The sequence below is a fragment of the Leucoraja erinacea genome, chromosome 6 (genome assembly GCF_028641065.1).
Source record: "Leucoraja erinacea ecotype New England chromosome 6, Leri_hhj_1, whole genome shotgun sequence".
In the NCBI taxonomy this organism is placed as follows: Eukaryota; Metazoa; Chordata; class Chondrichthyes; order Rajiformes; family Rajidae; genus Leucoraja; species Leucoraja erinaceus.
The window spans coordinates 83,928,826-83,947,133 of NC_073382.1; the positions used below are offsets into that span (position 1 = coordinate 83,928,826).

General features: G+C 45.8%; 1 protein-coding gene across 3 annotated transcripts in view; it reads left to right on the forward strand.

The window, feature by feature from the left end:
* The window catches only part of tpte (transmembrane phosphatase with tensin homology), a 98,695-nt gene that overhangs the window by 12,230 nt on the left and 68,157 nt on the right, over positions 1-18,308 (forward strand). For all 3 annotated transcript variants that reach the window (XM_055637481.1, XM_055637482.1, XM_055637483.1), the window contains one exon: positions 14,980-15,027. In XM_055637481.1, coding sequence (XP_055493456.1) covers positions 14,980-15,027 — 48 coding nt within the window. The remainder of the gene's footprint in view (positions 1-14,979; positions 15,028-18,308) is intronic.

Consider the following 18,308-nt stretch of genomic DNA (forward strand, 5'->3'; position numbering starts at 1 on the left):
GAGGCCAATTGACCTACAAACCCCGTTCGACTTTGGGATGTGGGAGGAAACCCAGACGATGTGGTCACAGAGGACATGCAAACTCCACACAGACAGCATCAGAGGTTGGGATTGAACCTGAGTCTCTGGTGCTGTGGGGCAGCAACTGTGTCCCCTGTATTGGGGTTGTCTTGGCCCTTCAGGAAGGAAATGGAATGTGCCAGACGAGGTTGTTAAGGCGGGTACAAAATTATTTAAAAGGCATTTGGACAGGTTGTTGAATGGGAAAGGGTTAGAGGGATGTGGGCCAAACACAAGCAAATGAGATGGGCTTAGATGGAGCATCTTGGTTAGCATGGACGTGTTGGGCTGAAGGACCTGGTTCCTTGCTGCATGACAAACTTCATAGAAATGTAGTAAATTGTAGCCGGAGTACACACTTTAGGGCATGTTCCACCTTTCAATGTGATCAAGTCTAGTCTCTTTCTTCAACATCTTCCATACTTCCCTATACCTTTGTGTCAGCATTAAGAAAATTGACCTCTCTCCTTAAAGATTCATGCTATTGCCTCCAACCCATCTATGGTAGTGAGTTGGAAAAACTGCAGGTGCTGGAACGGGTAACAAAGCTGGAAATGCTGGATGGCCTCGAGCTGTGAAGCAGCATCATCTGTCAATATTACAGGTCATGTTAAACTAGTGAAGATTGTAGGGCTGATGGCTTCCAAACCTGAGCCCAGTGAGATGTGACACCCCCCCCGGTCATTCCTCCTTCTTCCCGATTCAATCTGGAAGAACACCAGACTCGGGGAACAGCTTCTTCCCCTCTTTCATCAGGCTTCTGACTGATCCTTCCATAAGCTAGGGTTTTGTCCAATTCACCTCTACCATTCAGGTAGAAGGTACAGGAGCCTGAAGACTGCAACATCCAGGTTCAGGACTAGCTACTTCCCTACAGCCATCGGGCTATTAAACTCAACTCAAACAAAACTCTGAACATTAATAGCCCATTATCTGTTTATTTGCACTTTATCTGTTTATTTATTCATGTGTGTGTGTATATATATTTATATCATGGTATATGGACACACTGATCTGTTCTGTATTCATGCCTACTATGTTCTGTTGTGCTGAAGCAAAGCAGGAATTTCATTGTCCTATCTGGGACACATGACAATAAACTCTCTTGAATCTTTGTGGACGTTGGACTTTGTCTGTGGAACTGATGCGCTACAATGCTGAGAACTATATTCTGCACTCTGTATCTTCCCCTTTGCTCTACCTGTTGTACTTGAGTTTGGCTTGATTGTGTTTATGTGTAGTATTATCTGATCTGATTGGATAGCATGCAAAACAAAGCTTCTCACTCTATCTCGGTACACTTGACAATAATAAAGCCAACCTTTATCCGTCTAGCCTTCAGAGAATACAGACCCAATCTCTCCTTGTGCTTTAATCTTAGCATCACAGGAATTCATCCAAAGAACTTTGTTGGAGTCTTAAAGCACGGGAATGGGTCCTGTGGCCCAACTCGTTCATTCTGACCAAGATGCCCCATCTAATCAGGTCCCATTTGGCCTATATCCCTCCAAACCTTTCCTATCCATGTATCCATCCAAATGCCCTCTCTGGAAGCTCGTTCCATATACCCATCACTATCTGTGTGATTAAATTGTCCCGTGGGTTTCCATTAAATCTTTCCCCTGGTCTTAAACTTGTCCTTGATTTATGTTCCTGATTTTTCCCCTGCATTGGGGGGGGGGTAGAAAGCGTGCACCCTATCTATTCCGCGAATGGTATGTTAGCTTTCATTGCAAAAGGATTTGAGTATAGGAGCAGGGAGGTTCTACAGCAGTTGTACAGGGTCTTGGTGAGACCACACCTGGAGTATTGCATACAGTTTTGGTCTCCAAATCTGAGGAAGGACATTATTGCCATAGAGGGAGTGCAGAGACGGTTCACCAGACTGATTCCTGGGATGTCAGGACCGTCTTATGAAGAAAGACTGGATAGACTTGGTTTATACTCTCTAGAATTTAAGATTGAGAGGGGATCTTATAGAAACTTACAAAAATCTTAAGGGGTTGGACAGGCTAGATGGCAGGAAGATTGTTTCCGATGTTAGTCCAGGACAAGGGGTCACAGCTTAAGGATAAGGGGGAAATAATTAAAACCGAGATGAGAAGAACTTTTTTCACACAGAGAGTGGTGAATCTCTGGAACTCTCTGCCACAGAGGGTAGTTGAGGCCAGTTCATTGGCTATATTTAAGAGGGAGTTAGATGTGGCCCTTGTGGCTAAGGGGATCAGGGGGTATGGAGAGAAGGCAGGTACGGGATACTGAGTTGGATGATCAGCCATGATCGTATTGAATGGCGGTGCAGGCTCGAAGGGCCGAATGGCCTACTCCTGCACCTAATTTCTATGTTTCTATATTCCCATCATGACATGCACCTCTATAAAATCACCCCTTGACCTCCTGTGATCCAGGGAATTAAATCTTAGCCTGCTCAACCTCTCCCAATAGCTTAGGCCCTCGAGCCCTGGCAAGACTCTTTCCAGCTTAACACCACCTTTCTAGTTTGAAGTATCACAAAGATGTGCCACTTGGCAGGTTAATTGCTCCGTAGTCAACGTTGCCGTTGCTTGATATATTTGAAGTGAATTTGTAAGGATGGGATTTGCTTGTATTTGGAGATGTGCTTATTTCAGATTGGTGTGGCTTTGTGTGGGGCGGGTCATGTCATGAACAGTGTTTTTGAAGGGGTGACGGAGATGACGAGAATGGGGCAGTGGATGTTGTCTACATGGGCTCTCAGAAGGCATTTCACAAGGTAGGCAGATCCGAGAGTCGAGAGTGTTTTATTGTCATGTTCAAGTTCATATTATTCATATTACAACCAAGGACTGTTGCAACAAGCAGCACAATGAGCACAATGAACATTCATCACAGTGGAATCGACATTCTTCAATGTGGTGGAAGGCAATAACATTCAGTCGATCTTCCTCCTTTGTTCACCTGTGGTCGGGGCCATGAACCCTCCGCAGTCGCCGCTGAGGATAGCCCGATGTAAAGGCCCTATCTCGGGATGATCGAAACTCCGACGTTGGGATGGACGGACACTCCACGGCTTGGTGATCCCGAATTGGCCGCTTCCTACCGGAGACCGTGGCTTCACGATGATGTAGCCGCAGGCCTGCAGTCGGAACTCTTCTCTGGTGATCCCCGGCAAGGGATCACCCGGCTCCACGATGGAAAGTCCACTTTGCACCGGCGACTAGAATCTCCGTAGACCGTGGTTTCAGGATGTTGCAGCCAGCGATCATGTGTCCCAGATAGAACAATGAAATTCTTACTTTCTTAATTCATAAGAATAAGATGCATAGGATCCACTGTGACTTGGTATTGTGGATTCAAAATTGGCCTGGTCATGGAAGACAAAGGGTAGACACAAGGAACTGAAAATTATGGTTTACCTGGGAAAGACACAAAGTGCTGGTGTAACTCAACAGATCATGCAGCGTCTCTAGAGAACTTTGCCATAGAGGGAGTGCAGAGACGGTTCACCAGACTGATTCCTGGGATGTCAGGACTGTCTTATGAAGAAAGACTGGATAGACTTGGTTTGTACTCTCTAGAATTTAGGAGGTTAAGAGGGGATCTTATAGAAACTTACAAAATTCTTAAGGGGTTGGACAGGCTAGATGCAGGAAGATTGTTCCCGATGTTGGGGAAGTCCAAGACAAGGGGTCACAGCTTAAGGATAAGGGGGAAATCCTTTAAAACCGAGATGAGGAGAACTTTTTTCACACGGAGAGTGGTGAATCTCTGGAACTCTCTGCCACAGAGGGTAGTTGAGGCCAGTTCATTGGCTATATTTAAGAGGGAGTTAGATGTGGCCCTTGTGGCCAAGGGATCAGGGGGTATGGAGAGAAGGCAGGTACGGGATACTGAGTTGGATGATCAGCCATGATCATATTGAATGGCGGTGCAGGCTCGAAGGGCCGAATGGCCTACTCCTGCACCTAGTTTCTATGTTTGATGCTTTGGATGGGAATATTTTCAGACTGATGGCAGGGGGAGAGAGGCCAAAGCTTTGCAGGTCAAAGGTGAACATAGGCCAGGGGGGGGGGGGGGGGGGGGGGGGGGGTTGATAGGCAGATGGTTGGGCAAAAGACAAAGATGAACTCACCCAAGGTTTCATTCAAAAGGATTTGCATGTTGTGAATTGTTGCGAGAAGATTGGCAAGGTGCAAAATGTGATCGGGTGGTGATGTTCCTCTAATTGGAGGTCTGTGATCTATGGGGTTCTACAAAGATCAGTTCTGGGACCACTGGCATGTTAATGATTTAGATGAAGATTTACATGGGGTGATTAGTAAACATGCAAATTGCTGGCATGGGCAGAGAAATGGCAGATTATGTTTAATTTTTCTCCATGCATTGAACCTCTCAAAATGCAGCACCTCGCACTTGTTCAAAGCATACAGTTAATGGTAAGACCCTTGGGAGCATTAATTCACAGAGGAATCTCAGGATGCAAGTCACTAGGTCTCTGAAAGTGACAGATTGGTAAAGAAGATGTACAGCATGCTTGTCTTGAGTCGGGACATTTAGTTTAAAAGTTAGGAAGTCATGAAGCCGATTTGTATAAACGTGGTTAGGTTGCATAATTTGGAATATTGCATGCAGTTCTGGTCGCCCCATTGCAGGAAGGATGTAAAGGCTTTGGAGAAGGTGCAGAAGAGGTTTACCAGAATGATGGGTTAGGGAGAAGTGGCTACAAGGAGAGTTTGGACAAAAGGACATAAAGTGCTGGAGTAACTCAATGTTTTGGATCGCGATCCTTCTTCAGACTTGAATTCTTACTAGAGGTTGGGAAACTTGGATTGTTTTCTCTGGATCCTTGGAGTATGAGGGGAGATCTGATGGAATATATAAAATGATGAGAAGCATGGGAAAGAACTGTTTGCCCCAGGGTAGGAATCTCAAATACTAGAGGCATAGCTTTAATGTGAGAGGCAAAGTTTAAATGAGATGTACGGTACAAGTTGTTTACATGGTGGGTGCTTGGAATGGGCTGGTGGTAGCAGATACAATAGTGGTGTTTAAGAGACTTTTAAATAGGCACATGGATATGGAGGGACCCACAACTCTGTGTTCAAAAACAAACGTGCCCCATAGGCATAGGGTGAGGTGCAGACACATGGTTGTCTGCACCCCGGGGGCATGAACATCGAATTCTCCCAATTTTGTTAGTCCTTGCTGTCTCCTCCCCTCCCTCAGCCCCCCTGCTGTCTCCTCCCATCCCCCAGCCTTCGGGCTCCTCCTCCTTTTCCCTTTCTTGTCCCCACCCGCCCCCGATCAGTCTGAAGAAGGGTTTCGGCCCGAAACGTTGCCTATTTCCTTCGCTCCATAGATGCTGCTGCACCCGCTGAGTTTCTCCAGCTTTTTTTGTGTAACCTGCAGACACATGGTGTTAGTTAACGTGGCATCATGGTCTGCACAGACATTGAGTTGAAGGGCCGTTCCTGTGTTGTGCTGTTCAATCCTCCATATTCCAGTCAATGTCCGGCATCCAGTCTATTGGGACCCAAAATGAATATCAACAACTATATTGGTTCAACTTTTTGACTTTTCAACTTTTTGTTGTTTTTAGTATGTCTAAAAGTGTGTTTTATTGATGGGGGCGGGGAACCTTTTTAAGTCAATTACCTCGGTGGAATGCAACATTTTTGCCCTCCCTATCGGCCAAACAGCTTAGATTGGTGTGGCCTCTCCTGGAATCAAACCCAGAGCTTCAGCAGCGGGTGCGGCGTAGGCTTTCCATCCCAGACTTGTGCCTGGGATCCCTCATCGGGGATCTCTGGCGAAGAACTCCGACCTGCGGCCTATAACATCGTGAAGCCACGGTCTCCGGTAGGAAGTGGACGATTTGGCACCTCCAAGCCGTGGAGGGTCCGTTCTTCCTGACGTCAGTTTCAATCATCCCGGCACGAGGGCCTGTACATCGGGCCGTCCATAGTGGCGACTGCGGAGGGTTCATGGCCCCAGCCACGGGTGAACAAAGGAGGACTGAATGAACGTTATTGCCTTCCACCACAGTGAAGAATGTTGATTCCATTGTGGTGGATGTCCATGTTGTATTCTATATTGTGCTCTTTCTGATTGTGTGGCTGCATGGTAAAATCAAATTCCACTCTACCTTGTGGCAATAAATGTGAACTTGAACTTGAATAACTTGCAGAGAGACCAATGGCTAGTTGTGCATCCAAATGAACACAAGCTTTAGGAGAAGGAGGCTGCTTGGTCCCTCAGGCATGGTTTACCATTCACTTGCATCGTGGCTGTTCTGACTGAAGCTCTCTCCACTTTCCCACCATCAACCAGTAACTTTGAGCCCACAGATAGCAATAATGCACCAGACTCTGAATTAGAAATATTCAGAGACTACTTGCTCCATTATATTTAGACTTGGAAATACAGTGTGGCAACAGACCCTTCTGCCCACCTAACCCTTGCCAAACAGCTATCGCCCCCTGCACTAGCGTTATCCCATACGCTAGGGACGATTTTCAATTTTACAGAAGCCAATTAACCTACAAACCTGCACATCTTTGGAGTGTGGGAGGAAACCGGAAAAAACTCACAAGATCACGGGGAGAACGTTCAAACTCTGTACAGGCAGCACCCGAGGTCGGGATTCAACCTGAGTCTCTGGTGCTGTAAGGCAGCAGCTCTACCGCTGTGCCACTGCCCCGCCCTTCCGTGAAGTAGAGTGCAGGCTGTCCTGCTGTAACACAGTGGTTGCGTTCCTAAGAAACTTTTTTGTAGAAAACTTTGTTCTAAAAATAATTGATGGCAGTGAGGGAAGGGGGTTAGAGGCTAGAGAGTTGTCAATAACAAAATGTTTGTTTCTCACCAAGGGGATTTCAAAAATGAAGGTATTTTAACAGCTCTGTTTGCTTTTGTTACTACAAGCTAAAAATACTAAGGGCTGTATATTGCATTGTTTAATGGAGCACCACTATACAATATCAATGGAAGCGAGTACCAGTCAACTTCAATAACTTGTGAAACAAGCTGCGGTGTTCTTCGGAGACTATGGTATCTGATTACTGCAGGAGGTTGTATGTAAACATTTGTTTTCCTCAACTTTTTTTATTCTAAGACAGCTTTTTTTCCTGCCAATCTTGTTAAGACCAATTTTATTCAGATACTGTTCCCTAATTTATCAATTACATTCATGTTGTGGAAATATGCAATACATGCACTATGATGCAGTAGTAGAGTTGCTACCTCTCAGCACCATGACCTGGGTTCAATCCTGGCTACGGATGTCGTCTGCAAGGAATTTGTTTGTTCTCCCAGTGACTGCATGGGTTTTCTCCAGGTGCTGTGGTTGCCTAGCCACGTTCCAAAGACGTACCGGTTAATTGGCCTCTGTAAGTATAGAAGCTGGGATGTAATGTTAAAATTGTACAAGGCATTGGTGAGACCAAATCTGGAGTACGGTGTACAATTTTGACGCCCAATTATAGGAAGGATGTCACCAAAATAGAGAGAGTACAGAGGAGATTTACTAGAATGCTGCCTGGGTTTCAACAACTAAGTTACAGAGATAGGTTGAATAAGTTAGGTCTTTATTCTCTGGAGTGCAGAAGGTTAAGGGGGGACTTGATAGAGGTCTTTAAAATGATGAGAGGGATAGACAGAGTTGATGTGGACAAGCTTTTCCCTTTGAGAGTAGGGAAGATTCAAACAAGAGGACATGACTTCAGAATTAAGGGACAGAAGTTTAGGGGTAATATGAGGGGGAACGTCTTTACTCAGAGAGTGGTAGCGGTGTGGAATGAGCTTCCAGTGGAAGTGGTGGAGGCAGGTTCATTGGTATCATTTAAAAATAAATTGGATAGGCATATGGATGAGAAGGGAATGGAGGGTTATGGTGGCCGATTGGGAAAGGGGGAGATGCAGCGAGACCTGGGTGTCATGGTACACCAGTCATTGAAGGTAGGCATGCAGGTGCAGCAGGCAGTAAAGAAAGCGATGGTATGTTAGCTTTCATTGCAAAAGGATTTGAGTATAGGAGCAGGGAGGTTCTACTGCAGTTGTACAGGGTCTTGGTGAGACCACACCTGGAGTATTGGTTACAGTTTTGGTCTCCAAATCTGAGGAAGGACATTATTGCCATAGAGGGAGTGCAGAGACGGTTCACCAGACTGATTCCTGGGATGTCAGGACTGTCTTATGAAGAAAGACTGGATAGACTTGGTTTATACTCTCTAGAATTTAGGAGATTGAGAGGGGATCTTATAGAAACTTACAAAATTCTTAAGGGGTTGGACAGGCTAGATGCAGGAAGATTGTTCCCGATGTTGGGGAAGTCCAGGACAAGGGGTCACAGCTTAAGGATAAGGGGGAAATCCTTTAAAAACCGAGATGAGGAGAACTTTTTTCACACAGAGTGGTGAATCTCTGGAACTCTCTGCCACAGAGGGTAGTTGAGGCCAGTTCATTGGCTATATTTAAGAGGGAGTTAGATGTGGCCCTTGTGGCTAAAGGGATCAGGGGGTATGGAGAGAAGGCAGGTACGGGATACTGAGTTGGATGATCAGCCATGATCATATTGAATGGCGGTGCAGGCTCGAAGGGCCGAATGGCCTACTCCTGCACCTAATTTCTATGTTTCTATGTTATGGTATGAGTGCAGGCAGGTGGGACTAAGGGGAAAAAAGTTGTTAGGCATGGACTTGTAGGGCCGAGATGGCCTGTTTCCGTGCTGTAATTGTTATATGGTTAAATTGCCGCTGGTGTGTCGGACGCAAAAGTGGGATAACACGGAACTAGTGTGTGGGTGATTGGTGGTTGGCGTGGACTCTGTGGACCACGGGGCCTGTTTCCACACTGTATTACTAAACTGTAGCAGTACCAATTTATAGAGTAGCAGTACCAATTTATAGAGTAGCAATGGGCTACTCTATAAGTTAGTATTGGAGTAACCAGACCCCCTACGTTTGTTAAGAAAGGAAGATGCAAACTTTTTGAGATCACAAGAAGGGAGCATATGTTGTAAGGTAGTTGGAAATTCCAACCTAAGTGAACAATGCAGATGTGACCACTTTTTATCAAGGGTTTTTTTTGTTGGACAGTATAGCAAGAGCTTTTTTTAATGAATTTATTGCTTAATTTCCAATATCAAAATCTGCAAGGCATGTTGCTATCTTGCCAACTACCAGTTGGTTACCTGGTTCAGGTACAAAGCAATTGCCCCTAGTCCTGGGCAGTGTGTACTTGGCTGAAAGTGACCATGATGATACCTGCCAGCATCTTTTAGATAATCATTCTATCTTTGGTTAATTTGGCCGACAGCTGATGCCATTTGTAGGGTCATTGAGTTGTACAGTGCAGAAACTGCCTCCACCCCAACCTGTCCATGCCTATTTCGCCGATACTATTTGGTCTGTATCCATTCCTAGCCAAAACCATTATTAAAATCATCCAAAACCTATAATAAACCATTCCTATCCAAATATCTGTCCACGCTGTAATTGTATCCACTCCTCTGGCAGCTCATTTCAAATACGGACTAGCCTCTGGAAAATGTTGTCACTGAGGTCCCCTCTTAAATCTCTCCCATCGTGCCTTAAGCCTGTTGCCCTCTAGTTTTAGAATCCTCTGCCCTGGGGGAAAAAGACTGAGCATTCACTTTATCCATGCCCCTCATGAACATGTACACCTCCATAAGGTCGGCTGTTGGGCTTCCAACCTTGTACCCTATCTAACCTCTCCCTATTAGTCAAGCCCAGCTAAAATCTTGGTGAATCTCTTCAGCACCTTTTCCAACGTGTTCTAGCAGCATTGAGTCTTCATTTTGCTACGGAATACCGGAAGATCCCTCGGACACAAAATGCTGGAGTAACTGTGGAGGCAGCATCTCTGGAGAGAAGGAATGGGTGACATTTTTGGGTTGAGACCCTTTTTCAGACTGAGGGAGAGGGAGACTAGAGGTATGGAAGGGCAAGATGTGAAAATGACAAATCAAAGCAGACGATGGTCTAGGAAATATACAATGGTTTATTATTTGCTGAGGGGAAGGTGACAATAAGGCATACAAATGGTACAATTAATCGGGGGGGACACAGTGAAACTATGAGGAGAACTAGGGTGGAAGAGGGATGGAGAGAGAGAGAGTCACTTGAAGTTGGAGAAATTGCTGGGTTGTAAGCTGCCCATGCAAAATACGAGGTGCTGTCCCTCCAATTTGCATTGGGCCTCACTCTGACAGTGGAGGAGGCCCAGGACTGAAAGGTCTGTATGGAGTTGGTGTTTAGTAACTGGGAGATCATGTAGGCCACTGCTGCAAGAAGTTTGCCCAGTTGGGTAAATTCCTTGCAGCAATGTTCTTGCTCAAAGTGTGCTTAGCAAAGCTAAACTGACCATTAGTGGACACTTGGCCTCATTGTGGGACCCATCATTCCATGCATTCCATGCATGGCAAAAACGGGAAAGCAGACTATTATCTAAATGGTGGCCGATTGGGAAAGGGGGAGATGCAGCGAGACCTGGGTGTCATGGTACACCAGTCATTGAAGGTAGGCATGCAGGCGCAGCAGGCAGTAAAGAAAGCGAATGGTATGTTGGCTTTCATAGCAAAAGGATTTGAGTATAGGAGCAGGGAGGTTCTACTGCAGTTGTACAGGGTCTTGGTGAGACCACACCTGGAGTATTGGGTACAGTTTTGGTCTCCAAATCTGAGGAAGGTCATTATTGCCATAGAGGGAGTGCAGAGAAGGTTCACCAGACTGATTCCTGGGATGTCAGGACTGTCTTATGAAGAAAGACTGGATAGACTTGGTTTATACTCTCTAGAATTTAGGAGATTGAGAGGGGATCTGATAGAAACTTACAAAATTCTTAAGGGGTTGGACAGGCTAGATGCAGGAAGATTGTTCCCGATGTTGGGGAAGTCCAGGACAAGGGGTCACAGCTTAAGGATAAGGGGGAAATCCTTTAAAACCGAGATGAGAAGAACTTTTTTCACACAGAGTGGTGAATCTCTGGAACTCTCTGCCACAGAGGGTAGTTGAGGCCAGTTCATTGGCTATATTTAAGAGGGAGTTAGATGTGGCCCTTGTGGCTAAGGGGATCAGAGGGTATGGAGAGAAGGCAGGTACGGGATACTGAGTTGGATGATCAGCCATGATCATATTGAATGGCGGTGCAGGCTCGAAGGGCCGAATGGCCTACTCCTGCACCTAGTTTCTATGTTTCTATGTTTCCCCCGCTTCAACTCGTCTTTGAGATCCATATATTTTCTAGATTGAAGTTGATGTATTTTTTTTTTCATGTAACCATTTGGAAAATGTTTGCAATTCTTGATTCATCTCTCATGATCTGGGAGCACGACCCAAACATTTTTGTATTTTAAAAAAATATCTTATTATTCAAAAAATTGTATTGGTGTATATTATATTTGATAGTTTGTGGTTTAAAGGGTGAGTTTTTTGATTAGTGATAAATGCATGTAATAAAATAATTCATTTGTTTGGGTAAGTTTAAGGACATCTAAGAAACTGCAGATACAAAAAAAAAGTGCTGGAGTAACTTGGTGGGTCTGAAGAATGGTCAAGATCTGAAACGTCAGCTGTCCATGTCCTCCAGAGTTGCTGCTTGACTTGCTGAATTACACCAGCACTTTGTCTTTTCATGCCTTGTAGTGCATTTATTTTTCTTCTTGTCATCCCAAATTCCCTCTCCGAATAGTTTTCCTTGGGGTTCATTTCAATGAATATTGTAGGATGGAATTTATTTCACTAACAAATTGTGGCAGTAGAAGAGATTGCATGCAATAAAGTTGTCAGCTTTGGGTCAACCAACACGTGACTGTGGTGAGAAATTGTCTGCTTATTATGTCAACAGAATGAGGGTGTATTTTAAACAGTGCTGAACAACCGCGATCTGTGATGCACGGCTGTTCTAAATAAGAGGCTGCACTCTCGCACCAGTGCTGATCCTTGTACATCTGGTCATTCTGTGTATTCGGTGGATTGGGAGGATCTGTGCCCTGTTATACCCGTGTGAGGAGAATGTTAGTGTTGCATAAACTGCAATTCTTAGTGGGTTACTAAACCCAGTGCAGTTACCCCAACGTAAGATTCCACCATTCACCTGTTCCCCCAACGCAAGCCACTCAACCACTCACGCATAGCTCCCAACTGCGCAGGCGTGGCTCATTTCTCATCATCCCCCAGCACTCCCTCCTCCTCTTCACCCTCCCTCTTCAATCCCGAGAGGGGAGGGGGATGAGTTGGAGGGGTGGAGAGGGGAGGAGTGAGGGTATATAGAGAGGGAGGGGGTGAGAGGAAGTGTAGACGTGGCAACTACCCTCCCTACCCCCTCCCCTCCCTCAATTCTTCCCCCCCCCCTCTTCATCTCCCTCCTTGCCTTCCCAGGACCTTTCCCCACTCCCCATCCCATCTCCCTCCTCCACCCGACTCCCCACCCCATCTCCCTCCTCATTTCCCTCATCCTCCTCCCCTAGCTCCCATTCCCTGCCCCAGCACCTACCCAGGTCGTAGAGCAGCGCCAGGGCCTGGAACTCGGCCTGGTTCTCGTACTCGGCCCGGCTGGGCCCTGGCTGTAGACTCCAGCCGTCAGCTCGAATAGGGGCTATAGTGCAGGCCCCGACTTCATCTCTGGGCTCAACTCTGACCTCGGGCTCGGGCTCGGTTCCAGCAGGGCTTTTCTTTCTCTGCCCGGGTCACGGGCCCCATCCCAAGGCCCGGGCTCGGCCCTCACTCCAGCACCAGGCTCGGCTCCAGTTCAGACCCAGTCCCCAGTCTTGGCCCGCAGCACCATCCTCCCCACCAGGTACTGGGCGGCAGTCGGCCCCCTGGCAGCCGCCGCCACTCCTCGTTCACCAACGAACGCTGGAGTGCCCCTCCCTTCCGGAGTGTCCCGTCCTACCTTGAGAGTGCATTGTGACGTCACTCGGATTTTTGCCCCGAAATGGGTGAGTTTTTGGGGCTGTTTTTATTGATTTAAAGGATTAATAACTTCGGAAATGTAGATGGGAATGCGACGGGAAGATGTTTATCGCCACGACAGGAAAGATGCGAGTTGGATGTGTGAAAATGGGAAGGCTTTGGCCTAGCGTTTGGAAGAAGATCGGAAAACCAGATTGACACATCGTGGGCACAAACAAGATGAAGACTTTTAGTTATATAGAGATGGTCGTACTGCACAGAAACAAGCCTTCTGTCCCAACCCATCTATGCTGACCATCTAAAATAGTCCCATTTGTCTACATTTGGTCCATATCCCTCTCGGCCTTGCCTATTCTATCCTTTTATATGTTATAGTTCCTGCCTCAACTACCTCCTATATGGCAGGTTATTCCATAAAAGGTTGCCCTTCAAGTTCCTACAAATAACTTGTGTCCTCTAATTCTTGATTTCCCTATCCCAAGGTAAGGCTCTGTGCATTCACCCTATCAATCCAGAGACCCGGTTTGTGCTGTCTGTTGGGAGTTTGCACGTTCTTTCTGTGACCACGTATGTTTCCTCTGCTTTCCTCCATCACTCTAATGACTTGTAGGTTAATTGTCCCTAGTGCATAGGATAGAACATGTATGGGTGATTGCTGATCGGCACGGACTCGATGGGCCGAAGGGCCTCTTTCTACGCTGTATCTCTAAAAATAGCTATTCCACTCGTGACTTTGTGCACCTCTGTAATATCATCCCACATCTCCTGTGCTCTAGGGAATCAAATCCCAGCCTGCCCAACCTCTCCCTGTAGCTAAGGCCCTTGAGTCCAGCAACTATGGAGGAAGGAACTGCAGATGCTGGTTTACACTGAAGATGGACATAAAAAGCTGGAGTAACTCAATAGGTCTAACAGCATCTCTGGAGAAAAGGAATATGTGACATTTTGGATCGAGATCCTTCTTCAGACTGAAGACTGTATCGTTAAGGTTTTTTTCACAGTTATAGGCTGTGTATCAAATTAGAGTGCCCTATTAGTTGGTTATCAGAAGTTAAATTGATCCCTTGATTCAACAACTAATTTCTTTTTGGGGTGAGTTGTGTGATTGTAAATTTATGCTTGTGTAGACTCTGACCCTCAAATGTGCTTGCCTTGTCTCGATTATTGCAACTATCTCCTGTATTTATGGCTTCTAATAACGTTCTCTGGGGAAATCCTGAATCTGATATCGTACCTGTGGTAAACTGAAACTGCCCAAATTATTGCTGTTGGTTTATTGTCTCGTACACTGAGATACAGTGAAAACCTTTTGTCTGCATGCTATCCAGTCCGATCATGCTGTATACAAGTACAATCGAGCCATACAGTAGAAAAGGTAGTGCAAGCAGACAATGTCAGAGTGCTGAATATAGTGTTACAGCTACAGAGGAACAAGTCCAGGGTGTGCATTGAGGTGGGTCAAACGAAAGTGATCTATCTTTAGATCAGCTATCTATTTAATGGGCGTGTGAGTGTTTTAGGTTTGGTTCTTGCTGGAACCTCGTATGATGGAGCTGCTGCAGTTAATTTCCCAGACCCGGGTCTTTCTGATACCAAGGCCAACTATCTAATTGGCAAAGTTCGAGTCCCACTATGGTAACTGTGGAAGTTAAGTGTTGGTAACATGGGGAAGAATAATGAAGTTTAAGTAATGATGATCATGCCTACCTGATTATCACAAAGCACCAGTATTTGTCAGGGGAGGAAATCTGTCACAATTTGGTCTTCAGATCCGCTCTGTGGTAAATCTTCAGCGGCCTAACATGTCCCCCAATACCACCACCACCACCACCAGGGGGGCTATGAAGGGGGGCGGTAAATGCTGGCTTTGTACCAGCACCTGATCCCAAACGGTGAATCGGGACGATTTGAGAGTACGGATTTGCAAATGGTTGATAACTTGGCTGATGTTGATGCATGTTTTTGACTAGATTAGTGTGTGATGCAATGTTTTAATTGTGCTCTGTTGCAGTCAGGTCAAGAAAATGATTGCACCTTACGTGATGTCATTCTGGTTTCGGTAAGTCAACCATTCATCCCGCACAATTGCTTTCGAGAAATGCATTGAAGTGAATAATACATGGACCCTTCTTTAAAGGTTCTGAGGTTTTAGAGCATTTTTAAAGTTGACTTGAATCAATAGAATAAAACGATGATGGAAATACTTGAGTCGGGCTGCATCTTCCACCTGAGAATAACTTTGTTTCTCTTCCCACAGGTGTGGCTTGACCTACTGTGTATTTCCAGCTTATTCTGTTTCCAGATTCAAGTATCTGCAAATGCTGGCTTACAAAAAAAAAGACAGTGCAGGAGTAAAGGGCCTGTCCCACTTGGCTGTGATTTGTGCCTCATTTACTCGTCATATGTAAAATAGGTCGGCGCGTCGTTGCGTGCGACATCACGCGCAAATGACGCATCATCATGTCATCTGGTGCATGTGACGTCATTGGAATCCCTGTAGCGCGCACGGTGACATAACCATGCGTCACCACGCGATACCCGATGCGTCACCGTGCGTACGCGATATGTCACGCAGATGATGGCGCGCGAGGATTTCATACAGCACGAAATCCTGCGGCGCAATACTGCGCGCAACTCCACATTCCTCCATGCGCCCGTCCCGCGCTACCCGTGTCACAACGCGTCGACCTATTTTACATATGAGGCGCAAATGACGGCCAAGTGGGACAGGCCCTTAACTCAGCGGGTCAGGCAGCATCTCTGGAGAACATGGATAGGTGACTTTTTTGTTTGGGATCCTTCTTCATACTGACTGTAGAGGGGGAGAGGGGGGAATCCCCTAATGTCACCTGTCCATGTTCTCCAAAGATGCTGCCGAACCCACTGAAGTACTCCAGCACTTTGTCATATTCTGCTTTTATGTTGGATTTCCAGCATCTGCAAGGTTTTCACTTCCGTTGAATCTATTAAAAAAATAGCCAATAGTTGAAGCATTCAATTCGTATCAAAAGTATTTTGTATTTGGATGTTAATTTTTTTGTTTTAAATATTATTTGGATTAATTTAACATTTTTTAATGAAGCTATGAGTATTTTTATAACAAAGTTCATGAATCCAGTGTAAACTAATATTACAGTTCACTTTTTCACTCTGTGGATATAGTCCATATATGGAACCAGGTGCCAGAAGAAGCTATAGGATGGATTCAACTACGACTTTTAAAAGACATTTGGACAGATATATGGATAGGAAGGGTTTAGAGGGATGTGGGCCAAGTGCAGGCAAATGAGACTAGCCTAGCATGCTAACTTGGTGGGCATGGACAAGGTGGGCCAAATGGCCTGTTTCTTTGCTTTACAGTTCTATGATACTCTCAAATTGTGGTGCCTGATGATTGGGGAATACATTCTATTCATCTATTCTGGTGTTTGCTGACTGGTGACTGACTAGGCTGATCTATGTTTAAATGGACATTTCTTTGTTGATGTGATAAGCTGGTATTGAGTTGGCAATCTGTACCGTTGAGGAAAAAAAATCCCTTTTTGAGTGTTGTCACTGGCTTTTACCAAGACCAGTGTCTCCAGGAACCACATGCAGTGATACTGGTGAAGGACAGACTAAAGTGGCTATGGTTCCATTGGTGGTTTGATATTTATTCTGCAGCCTCTTGATTTTCTATAAGGGAGACGCAATGTTCTGCAGATGCTTGGAATCTCGTGCAAAACAAAGTGCTGGAGGAGCTCAGCAAGTCAAGTAGCATCTGTGTAGGGAATGGGGGGGTTGGTGGTTGTCAATGGGCAGGTATTGGACTCTTTGCTGGAGAAATGGGTGCAAAGGTGATGGAAGAAGAGATCGATCGTGCAGGGCTTGGAACGCGATGTGTGGGTGCAGTGGCGCAGAGGCAATGACTCTGCTGAGGACAGACCACTCTGCATTGGCGAGACAGTGGGCAGATGATGGTGAAACCCCAACAGGGTTTATTGATTCTGAAGAACGGTCCTGACCTGAAACGTCATCCGTCCATTCACTCCACAGATCCAGCCTGACATGCTGAGTTCCTCCAGCACTTTATTTTTTGCTTAGCATTTAGGAACCTGGTTAGTGGTGACTACTTAATTCTGCTAATCAGCCTTTAATGTCCCAGCCCAAATTTGTAGCACTCCCAAGTATGTTCACCTGGTATGCAAAACGCTATTTCCTAAAGGGCCTGTCCCACGATGCGAATTTACCCAAGAGCTCTCCCGAATTTATTTATTAAAAAAAAAAAAAAAAAAAAAAAAAAAATCAAACTTGTGGCAAGTACGTAGAATGTACGTAGCGGCTACACCGGAGCTCGTGGATGTCTCGTAGCGGCTCGTAACGCTAACGGCATGTACTCGGGGAAACGCGGAAACTCGTGACTTTTTTCACCAGTGTGAAAAATTTCCAACAGTACTCGTGATGAGGTACCATGAGTTTGGATATTTTTTTTTAATACTCTGGAGAGCTCTTGCGTGAACTCGCATCGTGGGACGGGGCTTTACTGTGCCCTTAGGGGTGTTCATGTAGACAGTATTAATTTTGGTTGTATGCAATATTACACACAGCCCTCGAGTGACAAACTCTGCAGCCTGCAATGAAGAGTATAGTCAATGGATTATTTTCTCACACACAGTCCAGTCGAGTACCACCATACAACCCCCGATTAATAATTGTACAGAAATGGTCTACTGACCCCACTTGCCTCTTGGGCAGTGTAAAATATTTCTGTAGGATCAATGACCATGTTCAAGTCGGTGGTATCCCGGCCTCGCTTGGCAGCTGAGTACTGAATGCATGACCCATCAGTGGGGAACTCAGCTTCCAAATTTGCAACGAGAAGCAAATGAACAGAAGTTGTGATCAAACCGTTTGCAGGAAACGAGTAAATGAGGGAAACATGTCCGACATGAATAGGAAAGGTTCGGAGAGATATGGGCCGCATGAGGGACTAGTGTAGTTGGGACATCTTGGTTGGCATGGACGAGCTGGGCCGAAGGGCCTGTTTCCATGCTGTATGACTATGCCCCTCCCAAACGGCCATCTAGCATCGTTTGTGTGGAAAGGGGCTGTCCCACTTGGGAGACCTAATCTGCGAGTTCTGGCGAGTTTGCCCTCGACTCGTACTCGCAGCATGGTCAACACGAGGTCGTAGGAGGTCTTTGTAACTCTCCTTCATGTTGGAGAGTAGTCCCCGTGTACTCGAGGTCTCAGCTGGGTCGCGGCGTATTTTTCAACATGTTGAAAAATGCTCGCGAGTAATGGAAAAATCGATACATTTTTTTACCTGTAGGTTTAGTCCTAGTAGGTCGGCATGTTAGT